Source organism: Oncorhynchus keta, chromosome 4, assembly GCF_023373465.1.
Source record: "Oncorhynchus keta strain PuntledgeMale-10-30-2019 chromosome 4, Oket_V2, whole genome shotgun sequence".
NCBI lineage: Eukaryota > Metazoa > Chordata > Actinopteri > Salmoniformes > Salmonidae > Oncorhynchus > Oncorhynchus keta.
This window is the reverse complement of record NC_068424.1, coordinates 7,900,616-7,927,408: the sequence shown is the minus strand read 5'-3', so window position 1 is coordinate 7,927,408 and position 26,793 is coordinate 7,900,616. Positions and strand designations below refer to the sequence as shown.

The following is a 26,793-nucleotide window of genomic DNA, read 5'->3' as shown; positions in this document are numbered from 1 at the left end:
CCTAAATTAATATTGATGCCATCTGTTGTTCTCTACAGGGACCTGAAGGCGAGAGAGGAGACAAAGGAGAGGCAGGACCACCTGGAGCTTCCGGACCCGCAGGCGCCAAAGGACCCCCTGGAGATGATGGACCCAAGGGAAATCCAGTAAGTCACTCTCTACTCCCATAAGACATCAGCTCTCAGTGATAGAACCACAGACATGTTTTTAAGACATCTTGTCTTTTTCAATAGAGTAGTGAACTGTGGCGAGTGCTTTGCTGACATTACTGTTTGTAGAATGTAGGAGCCAAGTTTTACACAAAGTGCCATTGACAGTTGATATGGTTGGGGGGGGTAGGTGGGGGGACAGCTAAACCTCTCATCATCAGATTTACAACAGTCATTAGGCACAAACAATATATTGTTCCTTGGCCTCTTAGGTTGAATATTGTAATATTGTGTAATATAATAAAATATATCTATATACTTTTTTTAAAATATTTTTTGTTCCTTGTCTCTCCAGGGTCCGGTTGGTTTCCCTGGAGATCCTGGTCCACCGGGTGAAGCTGGTGTTGCTGTGAGCATCACGTCTTTGATTCATGCCTTAATGTTATTATTATTCAACTAATTCGGCTGTAAAGATACCAGTGTTATTATTAGATGCCATCACTGTCAGTCAGACTGTAACGCCCTTCCATGCGTATAGTGTGCACTGTATGTGCGCAGTGACTCCCAACTGCTACCAGGAATGGTCATTTGTAATGGAATCAGATCGTGGTGACCCATCTCACATGTACACGTTCGTGTTGCTTCTCTCTCTCTAGGGAACTGATGGCTCTGCAGGAGAGAAAGGAGAGGATGGTGAATCTGGTCAAACTGTAAGTCCATATGTCATAAATATTATAAACACAAAATCAACCATTTTACACAGCTCTGAATTCCAATTTGCAGCACGGTAGAGTGGGTGACTGTATGAGTGCATTACCATCACCATTTGCCATTAGTCTGTCCTAATCGTCTATATATGAATAGCCTCGCATATCCTATTCAACATAACCGATACAACCCCCTGTGTGCTTTGCCTGTAATACATTACCATAAGCTTGCATTTGTGAATAAGTACCTGCAATAGAAAACAGTGAGTCATACAATTTTCTTCTTCAGATCTGGTATATGAGTAACAGTATGTACAGATTTCTTAATAATATTTGTTTAGAAATCTGAACAGCAAATCTGATTATTTAAGCCTTTGTTCGGGTGTGACTGTGTGAATATCAGTGTGTATTAACTTTTACGAATGTAAATAGATTTACAAGTGCTGGGAAATCGAAGAAAACTGTTTTTACTCTTAGCATTTGGAATGAGTTCTTGTTTGTGTGTGTGTTTGCCTCAGAGTAATGTAATATGTAAGGTATCAAAGTAAGGTATTATGTAAGCTATTATGTAAGGTATCAGAGTAAGGTAAAGTGTACCGTATCAGAGTAAGGTATTATATAGAGTATAAGGTATCAGGGTAAGGTAAAGAGTAAAGTCTCAGTGTAAGGTATCAGAGTAAGGTAAAGTGTAAGGTGTCAGAGTAAGGTAAAGTGTAAGGTATCAGAGTAAGGTATTATATAGAGTATAAGGTATCAGAGTAAGGTATTATGTAAAGTGTAAGGTATTAGAGTAAGGTATTATATAAAGTATAAGTTATAAGGTATCAGAGTAAGGTACTATATAAAGTATAAGGTATCAGAGTAAGGTAAAGTGTAAGGTGTCAGAGTAAGGTAAAGTGTAAGGTGTCAGAGTAAGGTAAAGTGTAAGGTATCAGAGTAAGGTATTATATAGAGTATAATGTATCAGAGTAAGGTATTATATAAAGTGTTAGGTATTATATAGAGTATAAGGTATCAGAGTAAGGTATTATATAAAGTGTAAGGTATTAGAGTAAGGTAATGTATAAAGTGTTTGGTATTATATAGAGTATAAGGTATTAGAGTAAGGTATTATATAGAGTATAAGGTATTAGAGTAAGGTATTATATAGAGTATAAGGTATCAGAGTAAGGTATTGTATAGAGTATACGGTATCAGAGTAAGGTATTATATAGAGTGTAAGGTATTAGAGTAAGGTATTGTATAGAGTATAAGGTATCAGAGTAAGGTATTATATAAAGTATAAGGTATTATATAAAGTATAAGGTATCAGAGTAAGGTATTATATAAAGTATAAGGTATTATATAAAGTGTTAGGTATTATATAGAGTATAAGGTATTAGAGTAAGGTATTATATAAAGTATAAGGTATCAGAGTAAGGTATTATATAGAGTATAAGGTATTAGAGTAAGGTATCAGAGTAAGGTATTGTATAGAGTATAAGGTATTAGAGTAAGGTATTGTATAGAGTATAAGGTATTAGAGTAAGGTATTGTATAGAGTATACGGTATCAGAGTAAGGTATTGTATAGAGTATAAGGTATTAGAGTAAGGTATTGTATAGAGTATAAGGTATTATATAAAGTATAAGGTATCAGAGTAAGGTATTATATAAAGTATAAGGTATTATATAAAGTGTTAGGTATTATATAGAGTATAAGGTATTAGAGTAAGGTATTATATAGAGTATAAGGTATTAGAGTAAGGTATCAGAGTAAGGTATTGTATAGAGTATAAGGTATCAGTGTAAGGTATTGTATAGAGTATAAGGTATTAGAGTAAGGTATTGTATAGAGTATACGGTATCAGAGTAAGGTATTGTATAGAGTATAAGGTATTAGAGTAAGGTATTGTATAGAGTATAAGGTATTAGGGTAAGGTATTGTATAGAGTATAAGGTATTAGAGTAAGGTATTGTATAGAGTATAAGGTATTAGAGTAAGGTATTATGTAAAGTGTTCGATATTATATAAAGTATAAGGTATCAGAGTAAGGTATTCTATAGAGTATAAGGTATCAGAGTAAGGTATTGTATAGAGTATAAGGTATCAGAGTAAGGTATTGTATAAAGTGTTAGGTATTACATAAAGTTTGGTATCAGAGTAAGGTATTGTGTAAGGTATCAGAGTAAGGTATTGTGTAAGGTATCAGAGTAAAGTATTGTATAAAGTGTTAGGTATTATATAAAGTTTGTGGTATCAGATTAAGGTATTGTGTAAAGTGTTAGGTATTATATAAAGTTTGTGGTATCAGAGTAAGGTATTGTGTAAGGTATCAGAGTAAGGTATTGTATAAAGTGTTAGGTATTATATAAAGTTTGTGGTATCAGAGTAAGGTATTGTATAAAGTGTTAGGTATTATATAAAGTTTGTGGTATCAGAGTAAGGTATTGTATAAAGTGTTAGGTATTATATAAAGTTTGTGGTATCAGAGTAAGGTATTTTGAAGTAAAATAAGGTTTTGTAATGTTTCAGTGAAGTTCAACTTTAAAATATTTTTTAATTCCCTGAAATAACAATGGAGATTTCCACTATAAACCAAATTACGCAGTTGAATAATTCTGTTAATTCCTATCTGCTCAAGAGTTGTATTCTCCACTTTCTCATTTGTGTTGTTCAAATATTTGGTTAAGAAAACCGAAATGTGCTGCGATTGCATCTAATTAACTTTGAGATAATTGGATGAAGCTGATTCTGAAAACCGACGCGATATTTCAGACTGTCTTACTCCACTCGTAGATATCAGTTAAACCTTTTACAATTCATACCTGTCTAATGTCAATATGTGGTCACATAGTTCTCTATTTGTTAGGATATTGGACAATCCATTGCAGATTTCAAATACTAATCCTCTACATCACGTTAATATACCTTTATTCACAACAGACTGTGTTCATTTTTTTGCAAAGACTCCTAACTCTCGTTCCTCGACTCTTCTTCTATTTTGTACGTCTTCTGTCCTCTAGGGTCCCCCTGGTCCATCTGGTGAATCTGGTCCGCCTGGTCCTCCCGGCAAAAGAGTAGGTCTAAGCATTTTCATCATCGTGTTCATCATCATCACAACCAACACACCACAGACGTCAATATCACTTTGACCCATATCAGATAAAAGATTGAACAATATAGTACGTTATATTGTGTTTTTACTATTTGCATTTGCTCCCCCTCCCTTTTACACTGCTACCACTCTCTGTTGTGATTATCTATACATCTATAATTTTAAAAACTCTACCTACATTTACATATTACCTCAATTACCTCGACTAACCGGTGCCCCCCGTACATTGACTCTGTACCGGTACCTCCCTATATATAGTCTCGCTATTGTTATTTTACCGCAGCTCTTTAAGTACTTGTTACTTTTATTTCTTATTCATATTTATTTTTTTACTTCTTATGCCTTGAATCCCGCTAACGGGATCGATATGACAACAGCCAGTGAAAGTGCAGGGCGCCAACACCATTTTAAAGATAAACTTGATGTAAATCCCACCACAGTGTCTGATTTCAAAAAGGCTTTATGACGAAAGCACACGAAACGATTATGTTAGGTCTGCACCTAGTCACAGAAAAACACAAAAAGCAGAAATAGAGATAAAATGAATCACTAACCTTTGATGAACTTCATCAGATGACACTCATAGGACTTCATGTTACACAATACATGTATGTTTTGTTCGATAAAGTTCATATTTATATACAAAAATGGTTTTGTTTGAGTTTACATTGGCGCGCTATGTTCAGTAGTTCCAAAACATCCGGTGATTTTGCAGAGAGCCACATCAATTTACAGAAATACTCATAATAAACATTGATAAAAGATATAACTATTATACAGGGAATTATAGATACACTTCTCGTTAATGCAACCGCTGCGTCAGATTTCAAAAAAGCTTTACTGAAAAAGCACACCATGCAATAATATGAGTACAGCGCTCAGATAACAAATCAAGCCATACAGATATCCGCCATGTTGTGGAGTCAATAGAAGTCAGAAATAACATTATAAATATTCACTTACCTTTGATGATCTTCATCATAATGCACTCCCAGGAATCCCAGTTCCACAATAAATGTTTGATTTGTTCGATAAAGTCCATCATTTATGTCCAAATACCTCCTTTTTGTTCACGCGTTTAGCCCAGTAACCCAAATTCATGACGTGCAGGCCAGACGAAAAGTCAAAAGTTCCGTTACAGTCCATAGAAACATGTCAAACGAAATATAGAATCAATCTTTAGGATGTTTTTAACATACATATTCAATAATGTTCCAACCGGAGAATTCCTTTGTCTGTAGAATTGCAATGGAACGCAAGCTAACTCTCACGTGAATGCGCGTGACCAGCTCATGCCACTCTGACAGACCACTGACTCATTCAGCTCCCATTCCCCCCTCCTTCACAGTAGAAGCATCAAACTAGGTTCTAAAGACTATTGACATCTAGTGAATGCCTTAGGAAGTGCATTATGACCCCATAGACACTGTATATTCGATAGGCAATGAGTTGAAAAACGACAATCCTCAGATTTCCCACTTCCTGGTTGGATTTTTCTTCTCAGGTTTTTGCCTGCCATATGAGTTCTGTTATACTCACAGACATCATTCAAACAGTTTTAGAAACTTCTAATAATATGCATATATTAGCAACTGGGCCTGAGTAGCAGACAGTTTACTCTGGGCACCTTATTCATCCAAGCTACTCAATACTGCCCCCAGCCATAACAAGCAATGTTGGTTAGGGGCTTGTAAGTAAGCGTTTCCCTGTTGTATTCGGCGCATGTGACTAATACAATTTGGATTTGATTTGATTTAATGGTAACTCATTGATCCCATTTTGGCCTAGATGTTTTGACCGAGTCCCATTGTCCCATATCCAACACCTATAGACACACAGTTCTATGCATTGTATTCATCTTATGGTTAAACCAGACATAGAAATGCACCCAGTCATTGTTGATTAGAGTCATCAGGTGAGAATTCTTTACCCTAAACAATCCATTAAAACTCTGTAACAATACCCCCACCCCCCACCCCCACCCGGAGAAGTCTGAATGATTCATTATTATCAAAAGTGGGTGAGGAAAAACAATTTGGGATTTGCAGGGTCAGAGCTACTGAGCCGTCTCTACATGGAAATGAAAGATATCTCAAAGCCCACTGAGCTGTCTCTATGTGGAATTTAAAGACTACACTACATGACCAAAAGTATGTGGATCCCTGCTCATCGAACATCTCATTCCAATATCATGGGAATCAATATGGAGTTGTTCCCCCCTTTGCTGCTATAACAGCCTCCACTCTTCTGGGAAGGCTTTCCAATTGATGTTGGAACATTGCTGCTATAACAGCCTCCACTCTTCTGGGAAGGCTTTCCAATTGATGTTGGAACATTGCTGCGAGGACTTGCTTCCATACAGCCACAAGAATATTAGTAAGGCTGGGCACTGATGTTGGGCGATTAGGACCCAAAAGTGTTCGATGGGGTTGAGGTCAGGCCAGTCAAGTTCTTCCACACCGATCTCGACAATCCATTTATATATGGACCTCGCTTTGTGCACAGGGGCATTGTCATGCTGAAACAGGGCCTTCCCCAAACTGTTGCAACAAAGTTGTAAGCACAGAATCGCCTAGAATGTCAAGGGGCCTAGTCCGAACCATGTAAAACAGCCCCAGACCATTATTCCTCCTCCACCCAACTTTACAGTTGGCACTATGCATTGGGACGGGTAGCGTTCTCCTCGCATCCGAAAAACCCAGATTCATCTGTTGTACTGCCAGATGGTGAAGCGTGATTCATCACTTCACTTTGGGGCGGCAGGGTAGCCTAGTGGTTAGAGCGTTGGACTAGTAACCGGAAGGTTGCAAGTTCAAACCCCCGAGCTGACAAGGTACAAATCTGTCATACTGCCAGATGGTGAAGCGTGATTCATCACTTCGGGTGAACGTGTTTCTGTTGCTCCAGAGTCCAATGGCGGCAACCTTTACACCCCTCTTGCTCGCATTACATATAGTGATCTTAGGCTTGTGTGCGGCTGCTCAGCCATGGAAACCCGTAAAGCTCCAGACAAACAGTTCTTGTGCTGACGTTGCTTCCAGAGGCATTTTCGAATTTGCTAGTGAGTGTTGCAACCGAGGACAGATCATTTTTACGCGCTTCGTGCTTCGGCACTCGCCGGTCCCGTTCTGTGAGCTTGTGTGGCCTACCACTTCACAGCTGAGCCGTTGTTGCTCCTAGACGTTTCCACTTCACAGTAAGAGCACTTACAGTTGACCGGGGCAGCTCCAGTAGGGCAGAAATTTGACTAACTGACTTTGTTGGAAATGTGGCATCCTATGACCATGCCACGTTGAAAGTCATTGAGCTCTTCAATAAGGCCATTCTATTGCCAATGTGACTATGGAGATTGCATGGCTGTGTGCTAGATTTTAGACTCCCGTCTGCAACCGGTGTAGCTGAAATAGCCAAATCCACTCATTTGAAGTGGTAAATTTCATAGTCATGGCATGCTTTGTGAAATACTGTTGCTTCTGTTTTCTTTTCTCTGTGAGGAAAAAAAGCACCAGGCCCAAAACGAATTTACTGTCTAGAGAGAGAGCAAAATCTCCCCTGGCACAATGTTGATCTGGGCTACTTTGACTGACAGCCATGGAATAATGCTAGAAGAACAGAGAGGGTATGATGGGTATTTTCAGGACAGAGATATCTATCTGTCCCTCCTCGGGGCTTGTCTACAGGAATCTACAACTGAATGTCTTCAACTGAAATGTGTCTTCTCCATTTAACCCAACCGATCTGAATCAGAGAGGTGCAGGGGGGGCTGCCATAATCGACATCCACAGCACCCAGTGGGGAACAGTGGGTTAACTGCCTTGCTCAGGGGCAGAACAACATCTTTTTATCTTGTCAGCTCAGGGATTCGAGCCAGTAATTGACCCAACACTCTAACCACTAGGCTACCTGACGATTGTATGGTTGTTGTGTAGTGAGATGTAATTTCTCAGATGTCTTGGGGTGACATTAGATTGTATGGTTGTAGTGTAGTGAGATGTCATTACGGAGGCAGGTCAGCCGTCACCAACTCAGTTCACCGGTAAAAAATTGACTTTCCTGAAATGTTGGTCTCTGAGGCAAAGATAAAGATGTAGCTTGAAATTAAAATACATTTTGTTATGATGATGACCCTTTTCCAAAGAGTAACATTATGTCTGATTTCACTGTATAAAGCTGCTACCATGTACAGTGCCTTCGGAAAGTATTCAGACCCCTTGACCTTCTCGGGATTTTGTTACATTAGTCTTAATCTAAAATTGATTAAAATAAATAAAATCCTCAGCAATCTAAACACAATACCCCATAATGACAAAGTTAAAACAGGTCGTTAGACATTGTTGCAAATGTATACAAAATAAAAAACAGAAATACCTTATTTACATAAGTATTCAGACCCTTTGCTATGAAACTCGAAGTTGAGCTCAGGTGCATCCTCTTTTCATTGATCATCATTGAGATGTTTCTACAAATTGATTGAGTCCACCTGTGGTAAATTCAATTGATTGGACATGATTTGGAAAGGCACACACCTAAGGTCATATAAGGTTATATAAGGTCCCAAAACTAAGCCATGAGGTCGAAGGGATTGTCCGTGGAGCTCTGAGACAGGATTGTGACGAGAAACAGATCTGGGGAAGCGTACAAAAAAACTCTGTAGCATTGAAGGTCTCCAAGAACACAGTTGTCTCCATCATTCTTAAATGGAAGAAGTTTGGAACCACCAAGACGCTTCCTAAATCTGGTTGCCCGGCCAAACTGAGCAATCAGGGGGAGAAGGGCCTTAGTCAGGGAGGTGACCAAGAACTTGATGGTCACTCTGACAGAGCTTTAGAGTTCCTCTGTGGAGATAGGAGAACCTTCCAGAAGGACAACCATCTCTGCAGCACTCCACCAATCAGGCCTTTATGGTAGAGTGGCCAGACGGAAGCCACTCCTCAGTAAAAGGCACATAACAGCCCGCTTGGAGTTTGCAAAAAGCCACCTATAGACAGACTCTCAGACCATGAGAAACAAGATTTTCTGGTCTGATGAAACCAAGATTTAATTCTTTGGCCTGAATACCAAGCGTCACATCTGGAGGAAACCTGGCACCATCCCTACGGTGAAGCATGATGGTGGCAGCATCATGCTGTGGGGATGTTTTTCAGCGGCAGGGACTGGGAGGCTAGTCAGGATCGAGGGAAAGATGAACAAAGCAAAGTACAGAGAGATCCTTGATGAAAACCTGCTCCAGAGCGCTCAGGACCTCAGACTGGGGGACGAAGGTTCACCTCGCTACAGGACAACAACCCTAAGCACACAGCCAAGACATTGCAGGAGTGGCTTCTGGACAAGTCTCTGATTGTCCTTGAGTGGCTGAGCCAGAGCCCGAACTTAAACCCGATTGAACATCTCTGGAGAGACCTGAAAATACATGTGCAGTAAGGCTCCCCATCCAACCTGACAGAGCTTGAGAGGATCTGCAGAGAAGAATGTGAGAAAAGCCCCAAATACAGGTGTGCCAAGCTTGTAGCGTCATACCCAAGAACACTCAAGGCTGTAATCACAACCAAAGGTGCTTCAACAAAGTACAGAGTAAAGTACCACTTTGTCATTATTGGGTATTGTGTGTAGATTGACGATTATTTATTGTTTTAAATACATTTTGGAGTAAGGCTGTAACATAACAAAATGTGGAAAAAGTCAAGGGTCTCAATACCTTCTGAAAGGCACTGTAAATTCTCTTTGACTTTCCCTGGGAACTTATCAAGTGTAACATCATTCATGGTAGGCTAATATTAGTTGAAAGCACCCGACATTAGTGAATCCCAAATAGTGCATGAACTTCCTTTTTGACGGATGTTAAATTCTTTCTTTAAAAGAAAAGTGGCAATTATTGTCCCACAATTTCTCAAAGAAATCGCTGTCTCGAGCTATCTTCTGCAACAGCCATGACACAGGCCAATAGCTCAAATAGCTGCAATTTACAACAGACACAAAAACAGCCAATTGCTTTTGCAATGTGCTCGACAGAATTTATATTCATAGTATTTAGCATCATATTAACATGCAGCTCCTAATGGCCAAGGGATTATTTTAGGAAAATGGCTATTTCATCATCATAGGTATTTTATCTGCATCCCCCCAAAAAATGTTTACCCAGAACGATTTCTGCAACTCCCAGGCATTCTGCTCCCCTGAATCAGTAATTTGGGGGTAGAGTTGTTTTGCATTTAACGTTGCAGGGTGTTTTTACTTCCTCAGCAGTTTACCAATAGCAATTTGAAATGAAGCTGAAATCTCTCTCCAGCTCCTTCGGGTACTGTCTAAATCCATTTAGCACCAGAGACATTCTTTAGTTATTTCAATCTCATTTATTTTTATCTTAAAGGTTTGATATTTGTCTCAATATAGATATTCATCTGGAAAGACATGCCATTTACAGTTTAGAGTAGTTCATTTGTTTTTAGACTGCTGTTGTATTTATATTACCCCAAGACAAGAAAACAAACAGATCACAAATATTCCCAATATTATTTCATATGGTTGGAAGAGTTGGACAACTACAGTAGGTAGTCAGCAGTTTGGTGTTAACAGAATATGGTTGGAAGAATAGGGACAACTACAGTAGGTAGTCAGCAGTTTGGTGTTAACAGAATATGGTTGGAAGAGTAGGGACAACTACAGTAGGTAGTCAGCAGTTTGGTGTTAACAGAATATGGTTGGAAGAGTAGGGACAACTACAGTAGGTAGTCAGCAGTTTGGGTTAACAGAAGTAGCATCATGTTGGCCTATCGCTCACAACTCGAGTGAGGGTGAAAGCAGAGAAACAAAGCCAATGCAGCCCTATTGGCCATATCTCTAAATCAGTCAAAACACACAGCCCTATTGGCCATATCTCTAAACCAATCAAAACACACAGCCCTATTGGCCATATCTCTAAATCAGTCAAAACACACAGCCCTATTGGCCACATCTCTAAATCAGTCAAAACACACAGCCCTATTGGCCACATCTCTAAATCAATCAAAACACACAGCCCTATTGGCCACATCTCTAAATCAGTCAAAACACACAGCCCTATTGGCCATATCTCTAAATCAATCAAAACACACAGCCCTATTGGCCACATCTCTAAATCAATCAAAACACACAGCCCTATTGGCCACATCTCTAAATCAGTCAAAACACACAGCCCTATTGGCCATATCTCTAAATCAGTCAAAACACACAGCCCTATTGGCCACATCTCTAAATCAGTCAAAACACACAGCCCTATTGGCCACATCTCTAAATCAGTCAAAACACACAGCCCTATTGGCCATATCTCTAAATCAATCAAAACACACAGCCCTGCTGTCATCTCTACACAGGGACTCAGTCACAACACACAGCCCTGCTGTCATCTCTACACAGGGACTCAGTCAAAACACACAGCCCTGCTGTCATCTCTACACAGGAACTCAGTCACAACACACAGCCCTGCTGTCATCTCTAAATCAGTCAAAACACACAGCCCTATTGGCCACATCTCTAAATCAGTCAAAACACACAGCCCTATTGGCCATATCTCTAAATCAGTCAAAACACACAGCCCTATTGGCTGTCATCTCTAAATCAGTCAAAACACACAGCCCTATTGGCCCATCTCTAAATCAGTGCCTCAAAACACACAGCCCTATTGGCCATATCTCTAAATCAGTCAAAACACACAGCCCGGCTGGCCACATCTCTAAATCATCAAAACACACAGCCCTGCTGTCATGTGTGTGTGCCCCATTGGAACTAAATCAGTCAAAACACACAGCCCTATTGCATGTCTAAATGTGTCAAAACACACAGCCCTGTGGACATCTCTAAGTCAACAAAACACACAGCCCTGCTGTCATCTCTGTGTGTGGAACTGTGTCACAACACACAGCCCTGCTGTCATCTCTGTTATATGGGAACTCATGTCCACACACAGCCAGATTTTCTGCTGTCATCTCTACATTGAGGGAACTCAGTCAAGGAGATTTGCACAGACTCTGGTTTTCAACCATCTGGATTTCCCATGAAGATGTCTTCGGAGGGAATACTGAAACTACTAGATATGAACTGTTAATGGATTTATAACTGTCATTTTCAGGAATTCAGGTCAAAAATACAGAGGTTTTCCCATGGTCCTGATCAGAGAGAAGCATGGCCTGCAACGCCTGTGGTTTTGGGTTCAATTCCTTCGTGGGGACCAGTGTCAAAAATATATGCACTCACTATTGTACGCTCTGGATAAGAGCATCTGTTTGAAGGACTAAAATGTCAATATTACTATGTCTCTATGTCTCTATTTCTAGGTTTATTTTTTTTATCTTCAAGTAGACAAACGTTTGTTCAAGCAACTTCTCATTTCCTCAGTACTCAACTCTGGGTTCTTACTGGTGCGTTTGATTGATATGTGTGTGTGTGTAAGCAGTTCTGTTATATGGGTATGAAGCATGTCCACACTCCGTTCAGTCAAACAGATTTTCTTTGCAAATTTGTGGGTAGATTGAGGTGTTACTTTTCAAGGAGATTTGCTCAAGACTCTGGTTTTCAACCGTGTTGGATTGAATGAAGATGTTTTCGGAGGGAATACTGAAACTACTAGATATGAACTGGTTAATGGATTTATAACTGTCATTTTCAAACCCTAATTCAGGAATGAAATATTTTAGAGGTTTTGGTATGGTCCTGTGTGACTCAGATGGTAACAGCATGGCAATAAACAAACACTGCCTGGTTTTGGGTTCAATTCCTTTACTGCAGGACCAGTGTCAAAAATATATGCACTCACAATGTTGTACGCTCTGGATAAGAGCATCTGTTAAACAAAAGGACTAAAATGTCAATATTACTATAAACAAACACTGACCTGAATTACTGCCCTCACAATGTTGTTGTTTACTGCAGACTATGTCTCTATTTCTCACAATGTTGGTTTACTGCAGACATTTTTTATCTTCAAGTAGACAAACGTTTGTTCAAGCAACTTCTCATTTCCTCAGTACTCAACTCTGGGTTCTTACTGGTGCGTTTGATTGATATCCAACGGCTGTATTTCACCGTAACGATTTGTTACAATTACTGCCCTCACAATGTTGTTGTTTACTGCAGACATGAACAGACTAATAAACAAACACTGACCTGAATTACTGCCCTCACAATGTTGTTGTTTACTGCAGACATGAACACACTAATAAACAAACACTGTGGTGGCATTTTTCTATTCTTTACCAAATGAGGAGAGTTACAAACTACACACCAGTCAGAGTTACACTTAAACTTAATCTTTTGGGCCTCCTGGGTGGTGCAGTGGTTAAGGGTGCTGTACTGCAGCGCCAGCTGTGCCACCACAGACTTTGGGTTCGTGCCCAGGCTCTGTCGTAACCGGCCGCGACCGGGAGGTCTGTGGGGCTAAGCACAATTGGCCTAGCGTTGTTAGGGAGGGTTTGGCCGGTAGGGATATCCTTGTCTCATCGCGCACCAGGGACTCCTGTGGCAGGCCGGGCGCAGTGCGTGCTAACCAAGGTTGCCAGGTGCACTGTGTTTCCTCCAACACATTGGTGTGGCTGGCTTCTGGGTTGGATGCGCGCTGTGTTAAGAATCGTCTCTCCCGAGCCCGTATGGGAGTTGCAGCGATGAGACAAGATAGTAGCTACTAAACAATTGGATACCATGAAATTGGGGAGAAAAAAAGCGTATTCTTTTTATTAAGAGCTTTTTGACTTTCAATGATGCTCTATCTCTAATGAACCAATGAAAAGTACCACCAGAAAAGTACAAAGATCTTTTACAGCCAAGACCCTTCTCAACTTACATGACGAACCACAGATCTTAGGAACAGTTCACATAGGTTAAGATTTGTATGAAAGATAGCTATAAAACATAGCAGAGAGTTACTGCTGTGTCAACAGTTCTCATTGTAAAGACCAGTGTCTGGCCCCCTCCTACTCCAAACTGGGACCCGTCTCACCCTGGTACGGTATAGCACAAAATCATTACCTCATGTTATCTGGAATGCTCTTTAGGCTTTATTACCCAAAGGCATTGTAAATCTCCTCTGTCCGTGCTATCTCATAGAGGCCCATCCTAAGTGGAACGCACACACACGATAGTTAACAGAATACTCTATTCTGTCGAATAAAACAATCATTCTAATGCAATACAAAGACTATAGTATAATCTTATAATTTTCCACGACAACACACATGGACATTATTCATGCGCATGCATGCACACACACACACACACACACACACATACAAAACCAATGCTGTGTGATACTAAAGCGTGTCTTCTCGTCTTCCTCAGGGCCCCCCAGGATCTGCCGGTACAGAGGGTAGACAAGGAGAGAAGGGCACCAAGGTAACCTACAAAATCAATTCGGCCCAGAGAGCAGCCTCAGGATCTCCAGACTCCACAGCAAGCCCCCATGCCTCACCCCTCACTCCACTTCCCTGTTCCTTCATCCTCCACCCTCTCCACTCTTCCCTCATCCCTCTCCCCTCATCCCTTATCCCTGTCCCCTCTTCCCTTTTCCTTTAATCTCTCAACCCTCATCCCTCTCCCCTCATCCCGTATAACTGTCCCCTCTTCCCTTCTCCTTTAATCTCTCTCCCCTCCTCCCAAATTAAAACACAAACCCCCCAGGAAGTCGGGACTCACACAGCCTATTTTAGCTTTGTGTGTTTTTAATAAAGTGTTTACTATGTGTTGTACCTTCATTGGTGGAAACGTACTGTGCTGTATCTAGCTCTGACATGTCACAAGTCTGTTTGCCAGTTGTCTCTATCCCCCTCTGCTATGGTTTAGACTGGGCATTGTTGTTTCACATCAATCACAGAGTCGCATTGTTATCTAACCCTCCAGATGTTATCTATGCTCCTCTGTGAACATAAGACTAGGCTGTAGTCACCTGAAGCTCAACGCAGTCGAAGGAATGTCTCTTTGACAGTACACACTACAAGGTCGTGAAGTGGATAAGAACCCAGTCTATGATCTGTTGTTAGGGGTTAGATCATTCTGAACACATAAAGAGATCTAGAACACATAAAGAGATCTAGAACACATAAAGAGATCTAGTACACATAAAGAGATCTAGAAGACATAAAGAGATCTAGAAGACATAAAGAGATCTAGAAGACATAAAGAGATCTAGTACACATAAAGAGATCTAGAACACATAAAGAGATCTAGTACACATAAAGAGATCTAGAACACATAAAGAGATCTAGAACACATAAAGAGATCTAGAAGACATAAAGAGATCTAGAAGACATAAAGAGATCTAGAACACATAAAGAGATCTAGAAGACATAAAGAGATCTAGTACACATAAAGAGATCTAGTACACATAAAGAGATCCAGAACACATAAAGAGATCTAGAAGACATAAAGAGACCCAGAACACATAAATAGATCCAGAACACATAATGAGATCCAGAACACATAAAGAGATCCAGAACACATAGAGAGATCCAGAACACATAGAGAGATCCAGAACACATAGAGAGATCCAGAACACATAGAGACCCAGAACACATAGAGAGACCCAGAACACATAAAGAGATCCAGAACACATAAAGAGATCCAGAACACATAAAGAGATCCAGAACACATAAAGAGATCCAGAACACATAGAGAGACCCAGAACACATAGAGAGACCCAGAACACATAGAGAGACCCAGAACACATAAAGAGATCCAGAACACATAAAGAGATCCAGAACACATAAAGAGATCCAGAACACAGAGAGAGATCCAGAACACACAGAGAGACCCAGAACACATAAATAGATCCAGAACACATAAAGAGATCCAGGACTCATGAAGAGATCCAGAACACATAGAGACCCAGAACACATAAATAGATCCAGAACACATAAAGAGATCCAGGACTCATGAAGAGATCCAGAACACAAAAAGACATGTTGTTTACCTGCTAGCCAGACACATCGTCATTACACAGAGAGCATCTATCAAACCAGATGGAAATGACATGTGGATATCTAGAGTTGTGTCATTGGGACAGTCTTGTCCTGTACTATAGGGTGAGTCTGGAGCCGAGGGACCCCCAGGTAAAGCTGGCCCAGTCGGCCCCCAGGGGCCCTCGGGAAAGACCGGTCCAGAAGGTCTGCGTGGAATCCCTGGCCCCGTTGTAAGTCTGAGATCCCAAAGTTCATCTTTCCTTAAATACACACGCACACACACACACACACACACACACACACACACACACACACACACACACACACACACACACACACACACACACACACACACACACACAGAGAGAGAGAGACCAAACAGCCCTAAAGCTGTCTGTCAACAGTGCTCATGGAATAATCGATAGTACCATTTGGCTTGTCCTTTATATAATTTCGTTGTTTATTCAAACACAATTTTTTGCGCTATTCCTGCAATTAATCATGGTGCCGGGCACAGGAAATCAATATGAGGCAATAAGAGTTACAGAATGTTGTAATGCTAGACTATAATTGGATGGTTTTTCTCTTCTCAGGGTGATCAAGGACTTCCTGGTTCTTCTGGACAAGACGGCCCACCTGGACCTATGGTCAGCAGAGATAATAAGCCCCCCCCTCTCTCTCTCTCTCTCTCTCTCTCCCTGTCTCTCTCTCTCTCTCTCTCTCTCTCTCCTTTCTCCCTCTAGTCTCTCTCTCTCTCTCTCTCTCTCTCTCTCTAGTCTCTCTCTCTCTTTCTCCCTCTCTCTCTCTAGTCTCTCTCTCTCTCTCTCTCTCTCTCTCTCTCTCTCTCTCTCTCTCTCTCTCTCTCTCTAGTGCTCTCTCTCTTTATATATATATTCATCTCTCTCTAGTGCTCTCTCTCTCTCTCTCTCTCTCTCTCTCTCTCTCTCTCTCTCTCTCTCTTTAGTGCTCTCTCTCTTTATATATATATTCCTCTCTCTCTCTTGTGTTTGGTGTGGAGGGCTCTGTCCTAACTAACTTTCTTGATTATTTTCTTGGTCTTTTCTTTCAATTGTATTTTCTATGCTGGAGGGTTAATGCACTATTTGTTGAAGCAGTATTCACAGGTTTTTTTCAGATTTAGGGTGGAAGAGGACAGTTAGTTTCCTGGGGTTTGGAAGGTGTGGTGTGCGCGATGGCTTGTCAGCCTACCGCGGAGGAGACGCTGTCGTTAGGGCATTTATTCAGGTGTGTTCCTGAGAACGGAGTTAAGGTGGAGGAGGTTCTGCTCGCCGTCGGTGGAAAGGTAGGAGCTGAATGTATACATTCCGCTTCAAGGATGAACAAAGCTGTGGTGGTGTTCATGAAAAGAGCAAATTAGTTTTTTTAGGCTTAACTGCTAGTGGAATATTTGTAAGGGGTGTGTTGGTGAGAAGTAATCCTTCTCACCCCCCCCCCTTTTAAGATTTAGATGCACTATTGTAAAGTGACTGTTCCACTGGATGTCATAAGGTGAATGCACCAATTTGTAAGTCGCTCTGGATAAGAGCGTCTGCTAAATGACTTAAATGTAAATGTGCCAATTTAGCCTCTTTCTACTTCTTTGACCAGGGTGGTAGTTGCAAATTTGCCCTCGTTTATTATGGAGGATCAAATCAGGAAAGAGCTGAGTCGTTTTGGTAAGCATGCTAGCGGTTTTCGTGTACTGAGGAAAGAGCTGAGTCGTTTTGGTAAGCATGCTAGCGGTTTTCGTGTACTGAGGAAAGAGCTGAGTCGTTTTGGTAAGCATGCTAGCGGTTTTCGTGTACTGAGGAAAGAGCTGAGTCGTTTTGGTAAGCATGCTAGCGGTTTTCGTGTACTGAGGAAAGAGCTGAGTCGTTTTGGTAAGCATGCTAGCGGTTTTCGTGTTCTGTCAACAGGTTTTCAGGCAGATGCCGTTAATCATGTTGTTTCGTTCCGGAGGCTAGTGTTTATGTTTCTGAATAACAATGAGCAACAGCTAAATGTGCATTTTAAAGTGAGGCATGGGGAGGGGCTCTATGCAGGGTTTGCCAGCACAGATGTTTTGAGTGTGGGGATTTGGGGCATGAGCCACATAAAGGCCGTAGATAAGGTGAGGACACAAGCTCCAGTGGGGGAAATCGAGGTCAAAGTGCAGCGGGCAATGAGATGCAGACAGCAGAGGCTGGGCCTAGTCATGCCAGGGGTAATGAGATGCAGACAGCAGAGGCTGGGCCTAGTCATGCCAGGGGTAATGAGATGCAGACAGCAGAGGCTGGGCCTAGTCATGCCAGGGGCGCTGAGATGCAGACAGCAGAGGCTGGGCCTAGTCATGCCAGGGGTAATGAGATGCAGACAGCAGAGGCTGGGCCTAGTCATGCCAGGGGTAATGAGATGCAGACAGCAGAGGCTGGGCCTAGTCATGCCAGGGTTAATGAGATGCAGACAGCAGAGGCTGGGCCTAGTCATGCCAGGGGTAATGAAATGCAGACAGCAGAGGCTGGGCCTAGTCATGCCAGGGGTAATGAGATGCAGACAGCAGAGGCTGGGCCTAGTCATGCCAGGGGTAATGAGATGCAGACAGCAGAGGCTGGGCCTAGTCATGCCAGGGGCGCTGAGATGCAGACAGCAGAGGCTGGGCCTAGTCATGCCAGGGGTAATGAAATGCAGACAGCAGAGGCTGGGCCTAGTCATGCCAGGGGTAATGAAATGCAGACAGCAGAGGCTGGGCCTAGTCATGCCAGGGGTAATGAGATGCAGACAGCAGAGGCTGGGCCTAGTCATGCCAGGGGCAATGAGATGCAGACAGCAGAGGCTGGGCCTAGTCATGCCAGGGGCAATGAGATGCAGACAGCAGAGGCTGGGCCTAGTCATGCCAGGGGCAATGAGACGCAGACAGCAGGCGCTGGGCCTAGTCATGCCAGGGATGGTGGTGTAAATGAGGCTGGGCCTAGTCATGCCAGGGATGGTGGTGTAAATGAGGCTGGGCCTAGTCATGCCAGGGATGGTGGAGTAGCTGAGGCTGGGCCTTGTCATGCCAGGGATGGTGGTGTAAATTAGGCTGGGCCTAGTCATGCCAGGGATGGTGGAGTAGCTGAGGCTGAGCCTAGTCATGCCAGGGATGGTGGTGGGTAATGCCAGGGATAAATAGGCTGGGCCTAGTCATGCCAGGGATGGTGGTGTAAATGAGGCTGGGCCTAGTCATGCCAGGGATGGTGGTGTAAATGAGGCTGGGCCTAGTCATGCCAGGGATGGTGGTGTAGATGAGGCTGGGCCTAGTCATGCCAGGGATGGTGGTGTAAATGAGGCTGGGCCTAGTCATGCCAGGGATGGTGGTGTAAATGAGGCTGGGCCTAGTCATGCCAGGGATGGTGGTGTAAATGAGGCTGGGCCTAGTCATGCCAGGGATGGTGGTGTAAATGAGGCTGGGCCTAGTCATGCCAGGGATGGTGGTGTAAATGAGGCTGGGCCTAGTCATGCCAGGGATGGTGGTGTAAATGAGGCTGGGCCTAGTCATGCCAGGGATGGTGGTGTAAATGAGGCTGGGCCTAGTCATGCCAGGGATGGTGGTGTAGATGAGGCTGGGCCTAGTCATGCCAGGGATGGTGGTGTAAATGAGGCTGGGCCTAGTCATGCCAGGGATGGTGGTGTAAATGAGGTTGGGCCTAGTCATGCCAGGGATGGTGGAGTAGCTGAGGCTGAGCCTAGTCATGCCATGGATGGTGGGGTAGCTGAGGCTGGGTCTAGTCATGCTATGCATGGTGGTGTAGATTAGGCTGGGTCTAGTCATGCTATGGATGGTGGTGTAGATGAGGCTGGGCCTAGTCATGCCATGGATGGTGGGGTAGCTGAGGCTGGGTCTACTCATGCTATGGATGGTGGTGTAGATGAGGCTGGGTCTAGTCATGTTATGGTTGGTGGGGTAGCTGAGGCTGGGCCTAGTCATGCCATGGATGGTGGGGTAGCTGAGGCTGGGTCTAGTCTTGCTATGGATGGTGGTGTAAATGAGGCTGAGCCTAGTCATGCCATGGATGGTGGGGTAGCTGAGGCTGGGTCTACTCATGCTATGGATGGTGGTGTAGATGAGGCTGGGTCTAGTCATGTTATGGTTGGTGGGGTAGCTGAGGCTGGGCCTAGTCATGCCATGGATGGTGGGGTAGCTGAGGCTGGGTCTAGTCATGCTATGGATGGTGGGGTAGCTGAGGCTGGGCCTAGTCATGCCAGGGATGGTGGTGTAGATGAGGCTGGGCCTAGTCATGCCATGGATGGTGCGGTAGCTGAGGCTGGGTCTAGTCATGCTATGGATGGTGGGGTAGCTGAGGCTGGGTCTAGTCATGCTATGGATGGTGGTGTAGATGAGTCTAGTCAGGTTATGCTGGTGGATGAGGAGAGTATAGTGGGGAAGTGTAAGAGACTGGGGGGGGTCAAGCGGCCCTGACCGGAGAGGAAGGGCAGGTGGTCAGGATGGGAGATAGAGATGAGGAGGAAAGTGAGTCTGAGGAAGAGGATGAGGAGTTATTTTTTTCAGACTTCCCTTCAATGGGTCCGGAGCTGACAGCCAGTCAAGCAGAGGGGTCAAAGTTCACGTTGAGAGAACTGACAAGGTTCTTGAGAAATCTGAGAAAGTTTGTAAAGACATTACAACATGCTATGAAAAATGAGGGGCATGGTGTCCTCTCACCCAGGAAACGGTTAAGGAAGTGGGTCACAACAGTGCGAAAGGGTCGACCTTCAGACACTGTTAGATGAATAGTTTCTTTCTGACACTGGGGCTTTTTGAGCTTTGCTATTGGTCTCTTTCTTTGCTGGCTTTTCTCCCACTTCTTATGGAGACTCTTCGGGTAGACTCACTTAATATAAATGGAGCCAGAGATGCGGAAAAGAGGAGTGTGTTGGGTGAATATGTAAAACAAAACAAAAGTACAGGTGTTGTTTCTGCAGGACACGCATAAATGTTGTGTTGAATGAAGTCGATTGGGGGCTCTGGTGGAAAGGGGCAAGTGTGTTGAGCCATGGGACAAATTTTAGTGCAGGTGTAGCAGTCCTCTTTGTACCGGGTCTGTCTGTAAATATTTGCTCCTCAAAGGAGGTGTGTAGGGGTAGGCTGCTTGTTGTAAAAGCAAAAATAAACAACATAGGTTTTGTCTTTTTAAATACAATTTGATTTGTCATATACACTTTCCACCTGGCTACCCCTACCCCGGTCAACTGCACTGTACCCCCCACAGCAACTCGCCCAAGCCTTCCCCATTTCTCCTTCTCCCAAATCCAGTCAGCTGATATTCTGAAAGAGCTGCAAAATCTGGACCCCTACGAATCAGCCGGGCTAGACAATCTGGACCCTTTCTTTCTAAAATTATCTGCCGAAATTGTTGCAACCCCTATTTACTAGCCTGTTCAACCTCTCTTTTGTGTCGTCTGAGATTCCGAAAGATTGGAAAGCAGCTGCGGTCATCCCCCTCTTCAAAGGGGAGGGGTACTCTAGACCCAAACTCCTACCCTGCCTTTCTAAGGTCTTCGAATGCCAAGTCAACAAACAGATTACCGACCATTTCGAATCCCACCTCACCTTCTCCGCTTAGCAATCTGGTTTCAGAGCTGGTGATGACTTAAATGTAAATGTAAATGTCATGGTTGCACCTCAGCCACGCTCAAGGTCCTAGACGATATCTTATCAACGCCATCGATAAGAAACAATACTGTGCAGCCGTATTCATTGACCTGGCCAAGGCTTTCAACTCTGTCAATCACCACATCCTCATCGGCAGACTCGATAGCCTTGGTTTCTCAAATGATTTCCTCGCCTGGTTCACCAACTACTTCTCTGATAGAGTTCAGTGTGTCAAATCGGAGGGCCTGTTGTCTGGGCCTCTGGCAGTCTCTATGGGGGTGCCACAGGGTTCAATTCTTGGGCCGACCCTCTTCTCTGTATACATCAATGATGTCGCTCTTGCTGCTGGTGAGTCTCTGATCCACCTCTAAGCAGATGACTCCATTCTGTATACTTCTGGCCCTTCTTTGGACACTGTGTTAATAACAACCCTCCAAATGAGTTTCAATGCCATACAACTCTACTTCAGTCATCTACAAGACCCTGCTAGGTAAAGTCCCCCCTTATCTCAGCGTGCTGGTCACCATAGCTGCACCCACCTGTAGCACCCGCTCCAGCAGGTACATCACTCTGGTCACCCCCAAAACCAATTCTTCCTTTGGCCGCCTCTCCTTCCAGTTCTCTGCTGCCAATGACTGGAACGAACTACAAAAATCTCTGAAACTGGAAGCACTTATCTCCCTCACTAGCTTTAATTAAGCACCAGCTGTCAGAGCAGCTCACAGATTACTGCACCTGTACATAGTCCATCTATATTTTAGCCCAAACAACTACCTCTTTCCCTACTGTATTTATTAATTTATTTATTTTGCTCCTTTGCACCACATTATTTTTATTTCTACTTTGCACATTCTTCCATTGCAAATTGACCATTCCAGTGTTTTACTTGCTATATTGTATTTACTTCGCCACCATGGTCTTTTTTTGCCTTTACCTCCCTTCTCACCTCATTTGCTCACATCGTACATAGACTTATTTTTCTACTGTATTATTGACTGTGTTTGTTTTACTCCATGTGTAACTCTGTGTTGTTGTATGTGTCGAACTGCTTTGCTTTATCTTGGCCAGGTCGCAATTGTAAATGAGAACTTGTTCTCAACTTGCCTACCTGGTTAAATAAAGGTGGAATAAATAAAATAAAATAAAAGACACACATGGTTAGCAGATGTTAATGTGAGTGTAGTGAAATGCTTGTGCTTCTAGTTCCGACCATGCAGTAATAACCAAGGAGCAATCTAACCTAACATTTTCACAACAACTACCTTATACACACAAGTGTAACGAATATGTACATAAAAATATATGAATGAATATATGAATGAGCGATGGCCATATGGCACAGGCAAGATGCAGTAGATGGTATAGAGTACAGTATATGCATATGAGATGAGTAATGTAGGGCATGTAAACATTATATAAAGTGGTATTGTTTAAAGTGGTTAGTGATACTTTTATTACATACATTTTTCATTATTAAAGTGACTAGATATGAGTCATATGTTGTCAGCAGCCACTCAATGTTAGTGTTAACAGTCTGATGGCCTTTTGAGATAGAAGCTGTTTTTCAGTCTCTCGGTCCCAGCTTTGATGCACCTGCACTGACCTCACCTTCTGGATGATGGCGGGGTGAACAGGCAGTGGCTTGGGTGGTTTTTGTAAATGTGTATGCGCCTAACACAGGGAGGGGTTCTATAAGAGAGTCTTAGACAGGAACTCTCACAAGTAGCGTCTGAGGGACTGGAAATGTACAATGGATTTTACGAAAGACAGAAATGGGGAAGAGCCTCATTCAGTGTCAGTGGGAGTGTTAAGGGGCATCATTAATCAGTTCGACCTAGTGGATGTTTGGAGAACTAAGACAGTAATAATGGGTGAAGGTCTTTGGGGCCAGGGTGAGTGCAGCCCAACACCAGACAGTATACATGGGTGAAGGTCTTTGGGGCTGAGTGCAGCCCGACTTGATCGTTTTTACATGCCCAACAATCAGAGCAATAGGCTGTTGGGCACTACCATTCTCCCGGTGGGGTTTTCGAATCACCACATAACAATGGCTCCGCTGTCTACTTCACCAGGGCCCCGGCAGGCATCCTATTGGACGTTCAATATAAAGCTCTTACAAGATGCCACTTTTTGCTCAGGTTTCCAGACCTGTTGGGAAAGGTGGGGGCAGCGGAGAGAGGAGTATCTGAGTCAATGGTGGGATGTGGGGAGAGTCCAAATTTGGCTCTTCTGTAAACAGTATATACAGTACAACTCTCTCATCAGAGGCGAGGAGAGTATTGGGGGAACTAGAGCGTTGTATTAGTGAGATGGAGGTAGAGATGGTGAGCAATGTAGGTCTCCAGGCTAATTTAGCTGAATTACGTAGGGACCTGGGCAGTTTTTTCCAGGTTAAAGCAAAGGGAGCACATGTAAGAGCCAGGTTCTCCATGCTCAAGGAGATGGATGCTCCCAGCACCTTCTTCTTTGGTTTGGAAAGACAGAGTGGTGAAGCCAAGGGTATGCATTGTCTATGGCTGTCTGATGGGTGGGTGACCTCTTTGGTGGGGGAGATGCGGGAGTGTGGCGTTTTATACTGAGTTGTATAGGGCAGAAATGTGTGATCCCATGTGTGCTCAGGTCTTGTTTGCAGAACTCCCTAAGCTCTCTCTGGCACAGAGGGATGAAATGGACATTCCTCTGTTGTCCCATGAACTGGCAGAGGCCGTAACCCAGATGTCCCCCGGTCGTGCACCAGGGGTCGGTGGACTCCCAGTGGAGTTTTATAAAAAATTCTCGGGAATAATTGAACATGACTTATTTTGCGTGTTGCGTGAATGCGTCGGGGTAGGAGAGTTGCCGATGTGCTGCCGTCGGGCGGCTCCGACTCTCCTGCCCAATAAAGAGGACTTGTGTGAACTTAAGAACTGGAGGCCTATGGCATTACTCTGTGCGGACTACTATATTTTCCAAGATCCTCTTTAACAGACAACAGTCCCATTTGGACTCGATAGTACATAAGGACCAAACATATTGTGTACCGGGACGCTCAATCACGGACAACTTGTTCTTAATCAGGGACATGTTGGACTTGTCGAGAGGTTCTAATGTGAACTTTGAACTGGTCTCTCTATAGAGTGGACCATGAGTATATGTTTAATGTGATGTCCTTGTTTGGGAATACTTTTTTGACCTGTGTAAAGCTGTTGTATGCTGGGGCTTAATGCATGGTCAAGATGGGAGGGGGGCTCAGAAGGCCAGTCTGGGTGAGACGGGGCATTAGACCAGGATGCCCTCTATTGGGGCAGTTATATACACTAGCCATTGAGCTTTTTTTGGGACTGCTACGCAGGAGACTGCAGGGAGTGTGCTGGACAGGCATGGATATGATGACAGGCATAGCAGTGTCAGCATATGCAGATGATGTTTCTGTGATGGTCAGGGATGGTCAGGATATGCAGGCACTAGAGACCAGTCTGAAGGTGTACAAGGGAGCTTTTTCAGCTAAGGTAAACTGGGGCAAGAGTAAAGCTCTGTTATGGGGGGATAGGGCCAACTCTGCTTCCAGGGGGTTTGCAGTGGGGTTGAGAAGGGCTTAACGTTTTGGGGGTGTACCTGGCTTCGGAGAAGTGGGTCAGGAAGAACTGGGAGGGGCTGTCACAGGCAATGGTGTCAAGACTGGCCAGGTGGAGGTGGTAGTTGTTAATCACCATCCTGGTGTCATCTTCCCTGTGGCATAAACTGGCTTTCGTCAACCCCCCCGCCGGTCTGCTCGCAGACCTGGAACGCAAGCTGGTGAACTTTCTCTGGTCGGGCCATCACTGGCTGAGGGCGGCAGTGTTGTACATGACTGTCCACGAAGGAGGACAGGGCCTGGTGGAACTGGAGAGCAGGATGGCTGCTTTCTGACTAAAGGTGGTGCAGAGACTGCTGTACCATACTGATGTTGGCTGGAAGGAGCCAGCATGCGCGTTGTTGAGGAGAGCTGGTGAATTAGGGTTGGACCTGCAGCTGTTCCTCATGAGGCTGGAGAGGCTGAGTACATCAGGTCTCTCTGAGTTTTACTCTGTAGTGCTGAGGACCTGGCAGCTGCTAAGGCCCACATGAGAAGGGGGTGTGGAGCCTGGGCAGTGTATGTGGGAGGAGCCTATCTTCCACATACAGCCATCCCTTTCAGATCGGTTCAGTCGGCCACCCTTCAGAGGCAACTGATGGCAGCGGGTTTACAAAGGCTGGGTGACCTGAGACTGCTGGGAGAGGAGGGGTGGAAAACCCCGGAAGTCTTGGCACAACAAAAAGGAATAACGTCTCTTAGGCTGCTGGAGAGATTCCTGGAGGAGGTCCAGGAGGCACTGTCTGAGCCGGGTAGGGGGTGTTTGAGTGGCCAAGGGGGTTGGGGCCACCAATGTTTCCGCCACTGCAGGTGACGGCAGAGACTGGAGACTGGCAAGGGCGTCTGAGCCTGGGGGAGTTTGAAGGGGTGGTAGGTACAGCCCTCTGCAACATCTGCATTAAGGTAAGGAACAATAGGAGCCTAACAGGAGTGAAGGCACATCAGTGGCAGGGGGTATGTGGGGCGGAGAGTATGGTGGGTTTTAGATGGAGGGGGATTTACAAACCCCCAGTACCAAAGAGGTCAGGGGACCTCCAGTGGAGGGTTCTTCATGGAGCCCTGGCCACTAACAGCTGGTTGGTACGGGTTGAAGCGGGAGTCGGGCAGGGGTGTCCTTTCTGTGTAATGAAAGAAACTGTGATTCATGTGTTTTCTGTGTGCACCAGGTTAATGCCTTTAATGTCTCTGTTGGAATGTCTGTGTGATAGGTTGGAGGTGGTTTTTACTGTTGGGATGTTTATAATGGGATACAGGTATTTGATTAAGGAGAAGGCCAAATGTGTTTTGTTGAATTTTCTGTTTGCTCAGGCGAAGTTGTCTATTTGTCTAACAAGGAGGAACAGGGTCAAAGATGGGGGGGGGATAACAGACCCTTTACTTTTTAATGGGATGGTCTCTGCGTGCCTCAGGGTGGAATTTGACTTCTATAGAATGATAAAGTGTGGAGATGTTTCAGGAGATATGGTGCGTTGGGGGGGCTGTCTATATCTGTGGAAGATGTTTTGGATAAATGGTTGTAGAAGTGGTGACTGTGGTGTGTTGTTTTGGGTATAGTGATGCTGGTTTGTATCATGTGGTAGATGGAAACGTGAGTATGGTACATGTACAGGATATATTTTGGTGTTTTATTTTTAAGGGGGTAAGTTTAAATGAAATGCGAAAGTTAAAAAAAAAAAAGTATTCTCTCACTCTCTTTTCTCTTTCTCTCTTTTATAGTGC

The 26,793-nt window shown here is 43.8% G+C and overlaps 1 protein-coding gene across 1 annotated transcript in view; it reads left to right on the top strand.

The window, feature by feature from the left end:
• Positions 1-26,793, top strand: part of LOC118382292 (collagen alpha-1(XI) chain-like) — a 232,488-nt gene that overhangs the window by 195,372 nt on the left and 10,323 nt on the right. The window contains 7 exon segments of the mRNA XM_052498236.1: positions 39-146; positions 505-558; positions 806-859; positions 3,862-3,915; positions 14,259-14,312; positions 15,997-16,104; positions 16,468-16,521. Of these exon segments, the coding sequence (XP_052354196.1) occupies positions 39-146; positions 505-558; positions 806-859; positions 3,862-3,915; positions 14,259-14,312; positions 15,997-16,104; positions 16,468-16,521 (486 nt within the window).